Raw genomic sequence first — 16,459 nt, forward strand, 5'->3', positions numbered from 1 at the left:
GGTTGTCGTGTTTATTATCCCTACCTGTGTCTCCCCTCTGTGCTCCGTTCAGGTCCCTGCGTTTTTTGTTGTAAACCAGTCTGTGTGTTTCCGGTTTTACTTTGTAGGTCTGCTTCTCATTATGTCCATTAGCGTCAGCTGTGTCCACCCCTGCAGGTCATCTCCTCATTACCTAGTGTGCATTTATAGTGTGTGTTGGCTTCTGTTTGTCGTTGGATTGTCTGTGTTTCTTGGTGTAATGATGGCGTGCTGCACTCTCTGTTCTCTGTCTCATGCTTAGGTTTGTCATTTAGTTTTCCCAGTCTAGGTTTTTTCAGTCATTTGTCACTCCTCACTGCCTGTTCTGTCGCTCCACTTCTGTAAATAAACATCACTCTCATCACCAGTCAACTGCCTGCATTTTGGGTCCTTTTCCTCCTACACCACATGGCTCACCCCGCCAGCCGTGACAGTGACAACAACTGGTGCGATTATTCGTAAATGGAAGAGTCATAAAATAAATGGTAAATGGTAAATGGCCTGTATTTGTATAGCGCTTTACTAGTCCCTAAGGACCCCAAAGCGCTTCACACTACATTCAGTCATCCACCCATTCACGCACACATTCACACACAATAACTACCAACCACCCTCAGTTTGGAACTCTATGCAAGATCTTACCTTGTGGAGTTTCAATGGTAATGAGAACTGTGTGGAACCAAGCCAGAACTAATCAGGAAGAACTTGTTAATGATCTCAAAGCAGCTTGGACCATAGTCACCAAGAACCCAGTTGGTACCACACTACGCCGTGATGGACTAAAATCCTGAAGTCCCCTTGCTGAAGAAAGCATATGTACCACAAAAGCGCCCCACATGGGAGGTCAGGCCGTCAGCCAGCCTGCCAAGGCAGGTTTCTCCCAAATATTCAGGTCCCCTCTGGTTCCGTGTTCTTCTTAATCATCTTGTTTACAAACTCCAAAGCCTCATTTGGATCCTCAAATCTATGCCTCCGACTGCTTGACAAGGTGATGTGTAAAGTGGATGGATATCTGAGGCCAAATTGATGTTAAAACAGGAGTGTAACTTCTTTTTCACTTTGGTGAAGGCAGCCCTCCGCTTACACACCGCCAGAGTGAAATCTGTGAAGATGAACACCTTTTTCCCTTTGTAAAGTAGGGGGGAAATCTCCCCACCACAATAATCATAAGTATTTGAACACTCTGCGATTTTGCAAGTTCTCCCACTTAGAAATTATGGGGGGGGGGGTCTGAAATTCACATTGTAGGTGCGTTCTTACTGTGACAGAAAGCATTTAAAAAACAATTCAGGAAATCACATTGTATGACTTTTAAAGATTTTTTTTGTATTGCACTGTTGCACATAAGAATTTGAACACCTGAGAAAATCAGTGTTAATATTTGGTACATAAGCCTTTGTTTGCAATTACAGAGGTCAAACGTTTCCTGTCATTGCTGACCAGGTTTGCACAAACTGCAACAGGGATTTTGGCCCACTCCTCCACACAGATCTTCTCTAGATCTGTCAGGTTTCGGGGCTCTCGCTGAACGACATCAGCGGACCGGGGGGTGGCTTACTGGGCTTAAGCCCGGGTTGTTTTTTCAGAATCTTTTGGGTCTTTTGGAATGTAATTTGTTTCATAGTTAGATGCCTGACTGACAAATGTATAAAACAAAAACTACACACAATATTCGAAGCACACAGCGCACAGTCGTAAATTCCCCCTAATTTTGGTATGATCCAAGCTCAGGCATTTGGCGACTGAGCACAGCAAATGTGAGCGAGGGGGGAGAAGCTGCTGCCTGCGAGTTTGCTGTAGGAGAAGTGCAGACAGGCAAACAGAGAGCTTAAGTTTGAGCAGGTACCAAAGCAAATCATTCGTACTTTACAAATAATGTAAATATGACGGTGTATCACAAAAGATTAATATCAAACTGATCACTTGACCCATATTACGTTACTTGAACTTCGAGTGAATCAACAAATGGCGAAATGAAAAGTCGAACAACAAAGCTGGTTTTTTAGAGAGTCTTAGCTGACATGTGTGTTCATTTCAGTTTTTACCCTCCACGGCTAAACAAACTCTCTAAATCGGTTTCAGTTATGTACTGATGAACACAACAATGGAGATAAGGGGCTTCTTTCAAAGAAAAACCTCAGGTAGATGTTATTTTATATATTATGCTTTGTATGTTGTTCAATATATTTCTATGCAAAATGAGGAATTTCAATACACAGCAGTATATTCACAGTTGAAACCAGATATTTACATACACTTTATGGAAAAAACTGTTAAACATCAATTTAGAGGAAACTTGTTTTGTTTTAGATGAATAAATATTGAAATACCTTTTAAATTAGTTAAATGTCAGAATAAAGAGAGAGAGCTGTCTCTTTTTTATCACCCCAGTATATATACACTAAGTTTATTGTATCTTTAATTAATAAGAAAACTCCAGATGATTCCATTCTGAGCTTAAGAAGCTTCTGATAGGTTAGTAGAGTCCATTTGAGTAAATGGGTGGCACACCTGTGGATGCATATAAGGCACCCCCAAAACACAGAGCCTGTTTCTTTGACATGGGAAAATCAAGTGATATCAACCAAAACACCAGGAAAAGAATTGTGGCCCTCCATAAGTGTGGCTCAATTTTGAATACAATTTGGGTCCATTTGCAAATAAAAAATACAGAAAATTTCTGTCTTTACTCTTAAATTTAACAAATATGGTTTTTATATTTATATTTTATCAATTAAAAAAAACAGTCTGATTTGATGTTTTACAATTAAAAAAGTTTTGTGGGAGAGAGAGGAATTTGTAAAAACAGTACAAGTGTGGACCGTGGAAGCCACCACAGCCCTACAGGACTGTTTTGACAACACGGTTTTGGGTATATGTGCAGAAGGATCAGACTTGGAGGGCCACACATCTGCCATACTCTCATACAACTTTTGTACTGAGAGTGTAACAACAACAAAGACTGTTAAAGTGTTCCCAAAACAGAAGCCATGTCTCAACAGCGAGGTGTGATCTCTATTAAGAGCATGTGACAATGCCTTCAAATCAGGAGATCAACAAGCCTACAAAGAGGCACGCCAATCTCTGCTAAAGGGCTGAAAAAAGCCAAGCGCAAATGCAAACAGCATATCGAGGAACATTTCTGTCATGGAACGGACATATTATAGTTGTTTAGAAGTGTTACTACCACCTAGTGGTAACTAAGCAGGATGTCTTTTTTGTAGAGGAAGTGGTCTAAAGGAAGTAGTGTGCTCTTCTGCTGCTGCAGTGAAAAAAATTGTAATCTGATGGCAATCTCTGCAATCCTGGTGTTAAAGTCCACAATATCGGCTTCATCCGCAAGTTCCTATACATATAATGTGTATTAGTAACTATTTTGGGTTAAATCATATGGAGGCAGGTATTTTTTCAGCAGATGCTTCATTTGTGGTCATGTATCTTTCACTAGAGCAATGTTATTCTCCAGTGTAATGGAACATGTCTTCATTGTGTATTTTGTATTCCTTTTTTTTGTACAGTTTTATAAAAAAGAGAGAGAGAGAGAGTTTATTTTCATCATTAAATCCTGCCAAACACAACAAGCGGCCTGTTTCTTGGAGGATGAAGTGCTGGGAATAAAGAATGTTAAGCTAGCTGTATAGCTGAAATTACTTTGCCTGCAACAAACTTTAGTGAGGACAGCATAATTTCAACAAAACAACTCCAGAAACTAGTGGCAGGGGATCAAGACACTTACTGGCTACACAGATAATCGCACACAAACAAACTCTCCGGATATCACCTTACCCGACACCCTAAACCAGTTCTTTGCTCGCTTTGAGCAAACTAAACAGTGATACCAGTAGCAGGAGGGACAATATCCCCATCCAGCTGGAGCAGCATCAGGTCAGAACCACACTGCGCAGAGTCAATGCGAGGAAAGCAGCTTGTCCAGACAGTGTAGCAGGAAGAGTGCTTAAAGCATGTGCAGACCAACTAGCAGAGGTTTTCACCACCATCTTCAACCTCTCACTGGTACAGTCTGTAGTACCATCCTGCTTTAAGTCAGCCACCATCGTTCCAGTGCCCAAGAAGAACACGGTGAGCTGCTTGAATGACTACCGTCCAATTGCTTTAACACCAATAATCGCCAAAATTTTTTGAGAAACTTATCATGTCACACATTAGGACTGTCATTCCTGCAGACCTCAATTCATACCAGTTTGCATACAGGGCAAACAGGTCAACAGAGTTTGACATAACAGTTCTTCACACAACCCTCACACATCTGGACAGTAGTAACAGTTATATGAGGATGCTGTTTGTGGACTTCAGATCCTCCTTCAACACAGTTCAACCCTGCAAACTGGACACTGGACTTCCTGAGTGACAGACCCCAGGACGTCAGGATGGGAGAGCACACCTCCTCCACCCTCAATCTGAACGTAGGCATCCCACAGGGGTGTGTCTTCAGTCCCCTCTTATACTCATTTTTTACCCATGACTGTTCTCCAATTCACACCAGTAGCACCATTATAACATTTGCTGATGACACTACTATCATAGGATAGTTGAGAACAACAGTGATTCAGTCTGCAGAGAGGCGGTTCAGCATCTGAGCAACAACAATAACCTGTATCTGAACACAGCCAAGACCAAGGAGATGATAATTGACTTGAGGAGAACCAAGCGATTGGAGCACTCTACCCTCTACATCGATGAGGAAGAGGTAGAAAGGGTAGAAAGCTTCAAGTTCCTCGTGGTCTCGGCCAACCTTACCTGGTCCACCTCAAAAACAGCTAATTAACTTCCACCACTCCACCATCAATAGCCTTCTGACCTACTGCTGTACACTCTGGTTTAACTGCTCTACCATGGAGGACAAGAAAAAACTGCAGCGGTAGCTGAGGGCGGCAGAGTGGGCAATAGGCACTGCACTAACCTTCCTCAGAGACTTTTATACTGGCAGACTTCAGCGGAAAGCCGGTATCATCATCAAGGACCCCCTGCACCCTGGACACTCACTTTTTTCCCTCCTTCCCTCTGGTAAATTGCTACAGTGTCACAGGCTGGGTCTCCGACCCAGCACTCTGAGTTTTTCTTTGTATTTTTTGATATGTTATTAGTTTTTGTGTTATTTCCTATTTTGCCTTTAGTTTAGGCAGTTATTGGTTATTGTTCCTGGGTTTTCTATGTTTTGGGGTTTGGTATTTATTCATCACGTATTAGGTCTGTTAAGTTGTGTTGTCATGTTTAGTTTTAGTATTTCCTGTTTTATTCTGACAATGTCATGTGTTCTCTGTTAATTGTATTTAGCTTTTCTCTCCTGGTCCTGTCATTAGGTTTATGGCTGTCAGCTGTTTCCCCATATGTTTCCACTTCCCCTGATTCACCTCATGTCTGTATTTAAGCCCTTTGTTTTCTGCATGCCATTGTCGGGTCGTCTGTTTATTCTGTCCTAGTTCTAGCCTGGTTCTGTTTATTTTGACCTCGGTCTTAGTTATGGTTTTCTTCTGTTATTCATCATTAGTCTTAGTCATAGTATTTGCTGGTTATTTTCCATCACAGTCATAGTTTAGGTTTTGGTCTCAGTACCGTTTAGTGGTTTGTTTCTTAGTGTTTTGTCAGTTTACTTTGGTTTCCTGGTTTATTTCTGCCGTCATCTAATAAAGGATCACTTTTCTGCTCAAACTTTCAACTACTCGTCATCATCTGCTTTTGGGTCTTGTTTCCACACACATCGGCGCACCCCGCCGTGACAGAACGACCCGAACAGTATGGACCCAGCGGATGCATCTCTCGTCGAGTGTCTGGAGGAGACGGCTCGTATCCAAGTGATCCTCGACCGCATCTTTACAGCGCCCGATTTGAAGAGCAAGCTGGTGATGGTTAACGTTGCTGAAGCTATTATGGAGAGGGATCCCCGCCTTCTCCAGCTCCCGGACTCACCTGCCATAGTTGCTGCCTTTACCGAGATAAAGGAGATGCTGCAGGCCCAGGAACTGTCGAGTCAGGAAATGGCTTCCAGCACCCACCAGTCACAACAACCCCACAATCAGTCATCTCCATTGCTGCCTCCGGAACCTGAGTGTGTTCGTGTCGGTTCGCTGAGATTCGCCACAGCGTCACCACCTCTCAGCTCACCAGTTTCCACGCCCTCATCACAGTCTCGCCATACTCCTGTCACAGTTCAGCGTGAGGTAGCACTGGACACCATAGACTTAGACCACGACGAGCGCCAGTCAATATTCTGCGCTCTGTTGGAGGAGGAGCTCCGGTGGAAGCCATGGCTCATTCCGGAGCACGAGCCCTCTTTCCGGGGAACTCGACTGGCTCTCGGGGGACCTCGGAGTTATCAGGGACTTCCACCCATCGCTCCGCCGTCTGCCACTTCAAAGAAGAAACGGCGCGCGCGCGCCACCGACACTCCGTATCACAAACGCAAGTGAGTGATTACATTTTGGCTCCTCATGTTTTCTCTCAGGAGGTTGTTGAATTTGACACTACTTTTCCGGTTAATGAGCCCGGCTATACAGAGACTGTCTGCCCTGGAAAAGCTAGCCATCAGGCTCAGCTAAGCTGGTGTGGGACTGCTATCCAGGCCGGTTTGGAGCCGGAGACGGAGGTACAGCTGGTGCAGCCAATTTCAGTGTCAGCCGGAGGGCCCGGGGAGCCCGTCCAGCCTCATGCTTCATCTGCTGGAGGTTCAGAAGAACCCAGCCAGCTTCATGCTTCGTCTGCTGGAGGTTCAGGAGAACCCAGCCAGCTTCATGCTTCGTCTGCTGGAGGTTCAGGAGAACCCAGCCAGCTTCATGCTTCGTCTGCTGGAGGTTCGGGAGAACCCAGCCAGCTTTATGTCTCGTCTGCTGGAGGTTCGGAAGAACCCAGCCAGCCTCACGCCACGTCAGCTGGAGGGCCCGAGGAGCCCGTTCAGCCTCACGCCACGTCAGCTGGAGGACCCGAGGAGCCCGTTCAGCCTCCTTCTGCTTCACCACCTGTGGCTGCAGCGCCACCTCCTGCGGCTCCCGTGCCGCCACCTGCAGGACCACCACCTGCTGCACTACTGCTTGCTGCTTCTACGCCTCAGCCTGAGGACGACGCCTCGCCTAGTTCTGCCACACCTCGGTCTGAGAACACAGATAAACTCTTTTCACCCAATATAGACTGTGTGTTGCTGCAACTTACACAGCCTCCTGCCATGTCGGCTGGGGGGCCTGAGGAGCCCGTCCAGCCACCACCTGTGGCTGCCTCACTGTCACCTGGTTCTGCCTCTACTACGCCAGGACCAGCTCCGGTCTGTGCTTCGCCTGGTCCAGCTTCAGCCTCTGCTTCCGCTTCGCCTGGACCGGCTCCAGTTTGTGCTTCGCCTGGTCCAGCTTCAGCCTCAGTTTGTGCTTCGCCTGGTCCAGCTTCAGCCTCAGCTTCTGCTTCGCCTGGACCAGCTTCAGCCTCAGCTTCCTGCTTCGCCTGGTACCAGCCTCAGCCTCGGCTTCGTCCGCTTCGCCTGGTCCTGTTTCAGCCTGTGCTTCGTCTGCTGCAGCTCCAGCCTGTGCTTCGTCTGCTGCAGCTCCAGCCTGTGCTTCGTCTGCTGCAGCTCCAGCCTGTGCTTCGTCTGCTGCAGCTCCAGCCTGTGCTTCGCCTGCTGCAGCCTCCGTGTCTTCATCTTCGCCTGCCGCAGCCTCCGTGTCTTCATCTTCGCCTGCTGCAGCCTCCGTGTCTTCATCTTCGCCTGCTGCAGCCTCCGTGTCTTCATCTTCGCCTGGTCCAGCTTCTCCTGCTGCCTCGTCTGGTCCAGCCTCTGCTCCTGCCTCGTCTGGCCCATCCTCTGCCTCTGCTACGCCTGGCCCATCCTCTGCCTCTGCTACGCCTGGCCCATCCTCTGCCTCTGCTACGCCTGGTCCAGTTTCTGCTATGCCTGGTCCAGCCTCTGCCTCTGCTATGCCTGGTCCAGCCTCTGCCTCTGCTACGCCTGGTCCAGTTTCTGCCTCTGCTACGCCTGGTCCAGTTTCTGCCTCTGCTACGCCTGGTCCAGTTCCTGCTATGCCTGGCCCATCCTCTGCCTCTGCTACGCCTGGCCCATCCTCTGCCTCTGCTACGCCTGGTCCAGTTTCTGCTACGCCTGGTCCAGCCTCTGCCTCTGCTACGCCTGGTCCAGCCTCTGCCTCTGCTACGCCTGGTCCAGTTTCTGCCTCTGCTACGCCTGGTCCGGCCTCTGCCGCTGCCTCGCCTGGTCCGGCCTCTGCTGCTGCCTCGCCTGGTCCGGCCTCTGCTGCTGCCTCGCCTGGTCCTGCTCCTGCTTCGCCGTCGCCTGGTCCGGCCTCTGCCTCGTCTGGTCCTGCTTCTGCTTCTGCCTCGCCTGGTCCTGCTTCGGCCTCTGCTTCTGCCTCGTCTGGTCCGCCGTCGTCGGGTCCGGCTTCGGCCTCTGTTCCTGCTTCGCCTCCGGGTCCGGCTTCGGCTTTGGCTTCTGCTTCGCCCTCGCCTGGTCCGGCTTTGGCCTCTGTTTTTGTGTCGGCCTCGCCTGGTCCCGCGGCTGTGTTACCGCCGCCCATGCCACGTTTTGCCCCTCGGAATCGCCAGCCGCTTTCCGGGCCGTCAGCTGGACTTCGTTGCCATCGGGGTCGGCCGCCTGAACTGATGAACTGTGACCTGCTGTGCTCTCGACCTCCGGGTCGGCCCCCTGAACCTTTGACCTTTGACCTGCTGTGCTCTCGGCCTCCGGGTCGGCCCCCGGAACTCATGGATTTTGGACTGCTGGTCCGTTGGCCTCCTGGTCGGCCTCCCGAGCTTTTGTCCTTTCTTTTGTTTTGCTGTCGACCTCCGGGGCGGCCGCCTGGACCGCTTCGCCATTCGCTCCTGTTCTGCCGGGTTCATGGTCGCCCTCCTGAAGCTGGGTCTCGGGCTCTTGTACCCTTGTTGTTTTTGGCCTGTGTGCTTCTGGTGCTTTGTTTTTGGTTTTGTTTCCAGCCCTCCTTCCTGGTCCCCCTCCGCCCGCCCTGGGTGGGTTGTTGTGGTTTTGTGTTTGTTTTCTGGGTGTTTTCGGGCGTCTGGAATCCGCCCTTAAGGGGGGGGCTCTGTCACAGGCTGGGTCTCCGACCCAGCACTCTGAGTTTTTCTTTGTATTTTTTGATATGTTATTAGTTTTTGTGTTATTTCCTATTTTGCCTTTAGTTTAGGCAGTTATTGGTTATTGTTCCTGGGTTTTCTATGTTTTGGGGTTTGGTATTTATTCATCACGTATTAGGTCTGTTAAGTTGTGTTGTCATGTTTAGTTTTAGTATTTCCTGTTTTATTCTGACAATGTCATGTGTTCTCTGTTAATTGTATTTAGCTTTTCTCTCCTGGTCCTGTCATTAGGTTTATGGCTGTCAGCTGTTTCCCCATATGTTTCCACTTCCCCTGATTCACCTCATGTCTGTATTTAAGCCCTTTGTTTTCTGCATGCCATTGTCGGGTCGTCTGTTTATTCTGCCCTAGTTCTAGCCTGGTTCTGTTTATTTTGACCTCGGTCTTAGTTATGGTTTTCTTCTGTTATTCATCATTAGTCTTAGTCATAGTATTTGCTGGTTATTTTCCATCACAGTCATAGTTTAGGTTTTGGTCTCAGTACCGTTTAGTGTTTTGTTTCTTAGTGTTTTGTCAGTTTACTTTGGTTTCCTGGTTTATTTCTGCCGTCATCTAATAAAGGATCACTTTTCTGCTCAAACTTTCAACTACTCGTCATCATCTGCTTTTGGGTCTTGTTTCCACACACATCGGCGCACCCCGCCGTGACATACAGGTCGATCAGGTCAACAAACAGACGCAATAAACGTTTTTACCCACAGGCTGTCCCTGATTGAAGGTTAACTGAGCTGTTAACCCTTTTGGATATTTTCACTGTATTTATAAATAACATTCCCACCTCTATTTATAAACCGTACTTATTATAGTACAATGCAACCTCTAGTCTTTACCTCTTACTCAGTGTGCACTACCACTGATTACATTGCACCTTATATTAAACTGATCACTTGCTCCTTGGACCTGATTCTTTATATTACACCTTACAGCTTATATAACTTGTATACAACTTGTCTATATCTGTGTGTGTGTGTGTGTGTGTGTGTGTGTGTGTGTGTGTACCTGCGGGAGGCAGGTCTGGTCGTCCAGTATGCGGAGGATGCCATGTGGCTTGGAGGAGATTAGCTCCAGACAGGAGTGGAAGTGCTTAAGTGGTACATCATGCCAATGGATGTGTTCTGCACTGTACTCCTCCTGCAGGACACAGACACAGTGATACAAACTGACGTCAATTAAATGGCATGAAAACATTTATAAAAGATGCTCACCATGCTCACACATAAAAAGTTACAAATCCTGATTTTATTTTTAAAAAACATCAGGAACTAATTTCTGCTACATGGATGGCTGCCAATCCCTTGCTCCACTCTCACTGGTGAATAAGACCCTGAGATAAACCCATGCACTTGAGGCAACAACCTCTTCCAAGAGTTGAAGTTCGCATTCTACCCTTTTCTAGCTAAGAACCATGTTCTTGAACTTGAAGGTGCTCATTCCCCCTCCTCTACACTTTGGCTGCAAACCTTGTCAGTGAAAGCTGGGGGTCACCACCTGAAGAAGCCAACAGTACCACATTATCTTCTGAAATTCTTTGGGCCAACAACATGAAGAGCCTCCACCACTTGGCTATGCCTAAATATTTTGTCAATAAAAATTATGAATGTAATCAGTGACAAAGGGCAGTCCTGGCAGAGCCCAACACTCACCAAAAAAAATCCTATTTAATGCCAGCATTACAGACTATTCTCTTTCTGCAGATGTACAGGGTCCAAATAGCCTGTAATAATGGGCCAGACATCCCATACTCTTCCAGCAAACCCTATTGGACACTCCTCACCCCGGCAAATTGGTCCCAGGTGAGAGGCTAGACAAAGAGCAAATCGTACAACCAATCTATGATGTTGTAGGTAAAGCTCTTAAATCTTAAAAGCAAATCTTTTTTTTCTCCCAAAAGGTCAACTGAATTTAAATGTTACATTAAGTTGAAGCATTCAGCAAGTCTTGTGAAATATCTACCAGGGATTGGGGATTTTCTTTTTCCTTTTTTCTTTTGTAGTAATTCAATAATTTAATCAAGTTATAGCATATTATTATGATATTTCTAAATAATTTATTCAGAATATGTAGAACCCGCTTGTAATGGGTGACTCTGATGGTTGATAATTCATGGGCAGTATACAACACACTCACCTGTTCCTGAGTGATTACTGCCTTGTTGACAAAATGCTGCAGATGCTCATTGGCAAAGTTGATACACAGCTGCTCAAAGCTGTTCACTCCCAGGTTCTGCATAAGATCACAGGACCATTGTGAATTTATCTGCACAAGAATATGCTTAATTACTTGGATGTTTCCAGACCAAAGTCCAAACTGGACACTTACCTCAAATCCATAAATGTCAACTATGCCCACGGTGCTGTCCATTTCTGTGGGACTCAGCCATTCATTAATCTGCTCCACCAACCAGTCAAAAAGAACAGAATACAAGGCTTTAGCAATGGCATCTCTAGAGAGGAGAAAAGAAAGGAAAACAGAGATAAAAGTCACTTTACTGCTCTCAGATAGACTGACAAAAAAATTCAAGGATATAGAATTGAAAGAAGTGGGTTTCAACCATGGATGGTATATTAAAAGAAAAACTACTTTTGAGTGAAATTATAGGAAAGATATTGTAATTTTTGAAGCTAGACCCACATCTTGATAGAGTTTAAATATATCTCTGTTCTCAGTTGCAAACATTTTGTCCAGATCTGTGCCCACATTGAAAGACCAAATTATCCTATAAACAGAAACTTAAATTAGTGGTGTATAAACACCCTTGCATAAATACTAAATAGACTCAATGCGTCACTTTGTTTTACCTAGGTGATTGAAACTAAGATGGAATGCTTAGGAAAAAAAAAAAAAATTAAAAAATATAAAAAGTGATTTCCCCCCCTGTTATAACATCAATTAACACTTTGGAAAGCTGAGTTCAATTTCTCCAGCTACACCTAGGCCAGACTCCTGGAGTAGTCCAAAAGATCCTTAAAAGCCTAGACATTATGCCGCGGAGGGGCGGCCATGTACGTCGACCAGTTGGGGTGAGAGAAGGAAGACAGGATAAAAGACATGCTGTGGAAGAGAGACAGAGGTTAATAACAGATATGATTTAATGCAGAGAGGTCTGTTAACACATAGTGAGTGAGAAAGGTGACTGGAAAGGAAAAACTCAATGCATCATGGGAATCCCCGGCAGCCTACACCTATTGCAGCATAACTACGGGAGGATTCAGGGTCACCTGGTCCAGTCCTAACTATATGCTTTAGCAAAAAGGAAAGTTTTAAGCCTAATCTTGGAAGTAGAGATAGTGTCTGTCTCCTGAATCCAAACTGGAAGCTTGGCCCACTTATGGCCCACACTACAAAACACTGCCGTGTTACTTTGTCTCTCTGTGCAGGTATGTGATGTGATGAAATCTAGGATGACCTGATATGTTTGGAATGGATGGTTTGTTGCACTGTGAATTGTATAGTGAAACTGGTGTTACTTTGTCTCTCTGTGCAGGCCAGGGCCTATTATATGCTGCAGCCTAAAGGTAGTTAAGTTACGGAGGCTGGAGTGATTACTGGCCGTCCTCTTACAGGTTGGTGGATCTTAGAGGACAACTGCTACCCCTGCTAAAGTGATCGACGTCTGGAGGTCAACTGACTTTGGCCTTGGACTGTGTGGTTTTTTTTACTTTGTACTCAAATGGGACACTGGACTGTTTTATCTTTTATTTTTGGATTACTAAATTAATAAATTATGCTGCACCTCTATATCTAAAGGAGACAGTTGTCTCCTGGGTAAGGTGTTCCAACCAGGCATGCCCTTCTAGACACAGTAGATGCTGGAGAGATTATATCTATCAGATGGCCTGAAAACGCCTTGATGTTCTCCAGGTGGGCTGGAGGAGAAAGGGAAGTCTTGGAGGAAGAAAATGGATAGATGATTTTATTCTTTATTACTGAAGAATGTGATCAATCATGAAGAAATAGCTTAGTTTTCGTACCTTGATTCTATGGCACTTTCCACAGACAGGGGGCAGTAGATCCTGTCATACGTGGTCTCCTGTGGACAAAAAACTAATCAATAAAAACAAGCTAGTGCTACATATACAACCTGTGACTTGTGGTTTAAATTCTCAGGGTGTTTTCCAAGAACAGAGGTTACCCAGGTAGCTGTATTTCTGCTATTAATTGTGTCACTGCCTAGCTACCACATTTTGAATATGGCCTTCATTAATTGAGATGCTATTGCTTAAGTAAAACCTGGATATTATTATCCCTGGCAACTGACAGCAGACAATAAACTGAGTCACTTGATTCCCTTTTTTCCTGGAAACTCTTTGTGGGGGAGCTGTCATTTCATTTTGTAAAGTACTTTTGTATGTATATTGGTATAATTAGGCATCATATCCATTTCTGCTTTGTCTGGACCTTGTCATGATCCTGGGTCTGCTGACCCAGCGTTTTGTGTTTAGTTTATGTAGCCTTTAGGTTTCCTAAGTTCGTCGTTATCATGCCTAGTTGTTTCCAGTTAATTTTTACCCCTCGTGTTCCCACTATGTTAAGTCTATCATGCCTAGGTGTTTCTAGTTATTTTCCCCTCGTGTTTCCACTATGTTAAGTCTCCCCTGCTTTTCATGTATTTCATGTCTGTGGCTTATGTTGTCAAGTTCAGGTTGTCATGTCTATATCTCACTGTGTTTCCTGTTTTATTGTGAAGAGGTCTGGCGTGTCTGTGTTCATCATGTTCAGTTACTCTCCCCCTGTGACGTAATTATGTTCATGTGTCAGCTGGGTCCCCATGTGTTGCCACTTCCCTCATTATCCTCCTGTGTCCATTTAGTCTGTGTGCTCTCAGTCATTCTTTGTCAGGTCGTCCGTTGTATTCGTCCGTTGTACTGCTTCGTTGTTCCTATGTCTCCGCTCCAGGTATCCCTGTCAGTTCGTTATGTTTAGAGTTTTGTATGTTTCGTTTTAGTTCACCCAGTTTAGGTCATTGTTTAGTTTTCATCGATTCCCTATTATTTTGTACCCTCGTTTCTTGCCTTAATAAACGGCTTGTTTTGTTATTCATATCTCATTTCGGTCTGCGCTTGAGTCCTTCCCTGCAACATATGGTCTGCCCTAGCCAGACCGTGACAGTACGACCTGAACACTATGGACTCAGCAGACCGCGAGCTTTGCGAGCGTCGGGAGGCAGCCTTCGCCCAGCTGGAGGAGGAGCTCTGCTGGAATCCGTGGCGCGCCCCCGACTATGAGCGGATTTTCCACGGGACTCGGCTGGCTCTCGGAGGTCCCAAGAGCTGCCGTAAGTCCCCGCCTGTTTCCAAGCCTCGTCCGCTTCAAGTGGGAGTTTTTCGCGTGGCTACAGGCGCTCACGCTCCAGGCGCTCACGCTCCAGCCTCGTTGTCGCCGTGTTGTGCACCGGGGGCTCAGTCGCTCACTCCGCCGGCTTCCGCCGCTCGAAGGAAGCGGCGCGCCCGTCGCCATAAACTGGACAATGCCGAGCTCACGGTGGTGAGTAACAATGACTATTACCCTCACGTCCCGTCTGATGCTAACAACAATCAGCTCACTTCCGATCCATGGGAAATTTCCCTTATGGATGACGACGTGGACTGGGAGGATCCGTTTTGTTTTACTCCCTCTACACAGGGAGGGATGAAAGACAATTCCCGCTCGCCTAAGCCTGCACATACGGTTAAAGGAAAGACTGTTAATTACGCTACCAGGACAAACACACTCGGTTCCGCTTCCGTCTGCTCAGGTTCTGTCAGGTCCGTTTCAGTTATCCCCGAGTCAACCCGCTTTGCTACCACTAACCCACGGATTTCGAAAGCTGTTAAACCTAGGACTGCAGATGCTAAGACTGCTAAGCATGAAGTGGACAGCGGGTTCATTTTTGATAGATCCGGTTTTGTCGACCCTGTATGTGTTGACCCTGAGCCTGCCGTTTCTACGACTGTTTTTTCTGAGCCTACTCCCGTTCCTGCTCGTGTTTCTCCCCCCGGGGCAGCTCGGGCCCAGCGTACCTCTGCACCCGTGTCTGTTCCTCGGGTGGGGGAGGCCCAGTTGGCTCCCGCTCTGGTTTCCAGGCCGGCTGAGGCTCTGACCCTTTCTGCACCCGTACCTGCTCCTCGGGTGGGAGTGGCTAGTGTCCGGCATGCTCCTGCACCTGTTCCTGTCTCTACTGAGGGCTCAGGAGAATTCGGTCTGCAATCCACACCGCCATCGCTACTGCATGCCTTTCAGTCATTAGCTCAGTCGTTGGCTCTGTTAGCCGCCCGGTCCGTAGCTTACATTCCTGTGCTTCCGTTAGCCCAGCCCTTAACCCACTGTGCAGCTCAGTCATTTGCTCCATCACCTGCTCAGCCTTCTGTCCAGCCGGTGGTCTCTACACCTGCTGGTCATGCCTCGTCAGCTGGAGGGCCCGAGGAGCCCGTCCAGCCTCATGCTTCGACAGCTGGAGGGCCCGAGGAGCCCGTCCAGCCTCATGCCACGTCAGCTGGAGGGCCCGAGGAGCCCGTCCAGCCTCATGCCACGTCAGCTGGAGGGCCCGAGGAGCCCGTCCAGCCTCATGCCACGTCAGCTGGGGGTTCAGGAGAACCGCACCAGCCTCCTGTCTCCGCTAGAGGGTCCGAGGGGCCCGTTCAGCCGCCTGTCTCCGCTGGAGGGTCCGAGGGGCCCGTTCAGCCGCCTGCCTCCGCTGGAGGGTCCGAGGGGCCCGTTCAGCCGCCACCTGCGGCCGCCTCATCATCGTCTACGCCTGGTCCGGCCTCTGCTTCATCGTCTACGCCTGGTCCGGCCTCTGCTTCATCGTCTACGCCTGGTCTGGCCTCTGCTTCATCGTCTACGCCTGGTCCGGCCTCAGCCTCTGCAGCCCCGCCTGGTCCGGCCTCGTCTGGTCCTGTGCCCACCGGGCCTCGGCCAGTACGTTTGACACTGGAGCGCCGCCGCTGCCTTCCGCGCGGCCGGCCACCTGAACTGCTCCGTCGTCTCCTTCGTCGCCGCCGCTGCCTTCCGCGCGGTCGGCCACCTGAACTGCTCCGTCGTCTCCTTCGTCGCCGCCGCTGCCTTCCGCGCGGTCGGCCCCCGGATCGCCGTCGCCTGTGTCGCCGCCATTGCCGCCGCCATTGCCGCCCGCACGGCCGGCCCCTGGAACTGTTTGACTATTGTTCTCCTGTGCCGTCTGCCGCCGGGCCGGCCCCCTGCTCAAGTCAACTATGGACTTCTGGATCGTCACCCTCCGGGTCGGCCCCCTGAGGAGTTGCGAACTGTTTCCTGTGCTCTTGATGGACGTTTTGTTTTGTGGCCTTGTTTCTGGCCCTCCGTCCTGGGCCCCCGCCGCCCGCCCTTGGTGGGTTGCCTTTTG

The 16,459-nt window shown here is 48.0% G+C and overlaps 2 protein-coding genes across 2 annotated transcripts in view; both read right to left on the reverse strand.

Annotated features, from left to right (window-relative positions):
* The window catches only part of myo15b (myosin XVB), a 116,752-nt gene extending 105,162 nt beyond the window's left edge, over positions 1-11,590 (reverse strand). Inside the window, exons 1-3 of the mRNA XM_040038600.1 lie at positions 11,440-11,590; positions 11,248-11,343; positions 10,120-10,251 (exon numbers count right to left, since the gene is read on the reverse strand). Of these exons, the coding sequence (XP_039894534.1) occupies positions 10,120-10,251; positions 11,248-11,343; positions 11,440-11,481 (270 nt within the window). The 5' untranslated portion in view covers positions 11,482-11,590. The remainder of the gene's footprint in view (positions 1-10,119; positions 10,252-11,247; positions 11,344-11,439) is intronic.
* Positions 11,591-12,073: 483 nt separating this feature from the next.
* Positions 12,074-16,459, reverse strand: part of LOC120737746 — a 42,445-nt gene continuing 38,059 nt past the window's right edge. Inside the window, exons 14-15 of the mRNA XM_040038601.1 lie at positions 13,092-13,150; positions 12,074-12,171 (exon numbers count right to left, since the gene is read on the reverse strand). Coding sequence (XP_039894535.1) covers positions 12,093-12,171; positions 13,092-13,150 — 138 coding nt within the window. The 3' untranslated portion in view covers positions 12,074-12,092. The remainder of the gene's footprint in view (positions 12,172-13,091; positions 13,151-16,459) is intronic.

Source organism: Simochromis diagramma, unplaced genomic scaffold (genome assembly GCF_900408965.1).
Source record: "Simochromis diagramma unplaced genomic scaffold, fSimDia1.1 OVJJ01000617.1, whole genome shotgun sequence".
Classification (NCBI taxonomy): domain Eukaryota; kingdom Metazoa; phylum Chordata; class Actinopteri; order Cichliformes; family Cichlidae; genus Simochromis; species Simochromis diagramma.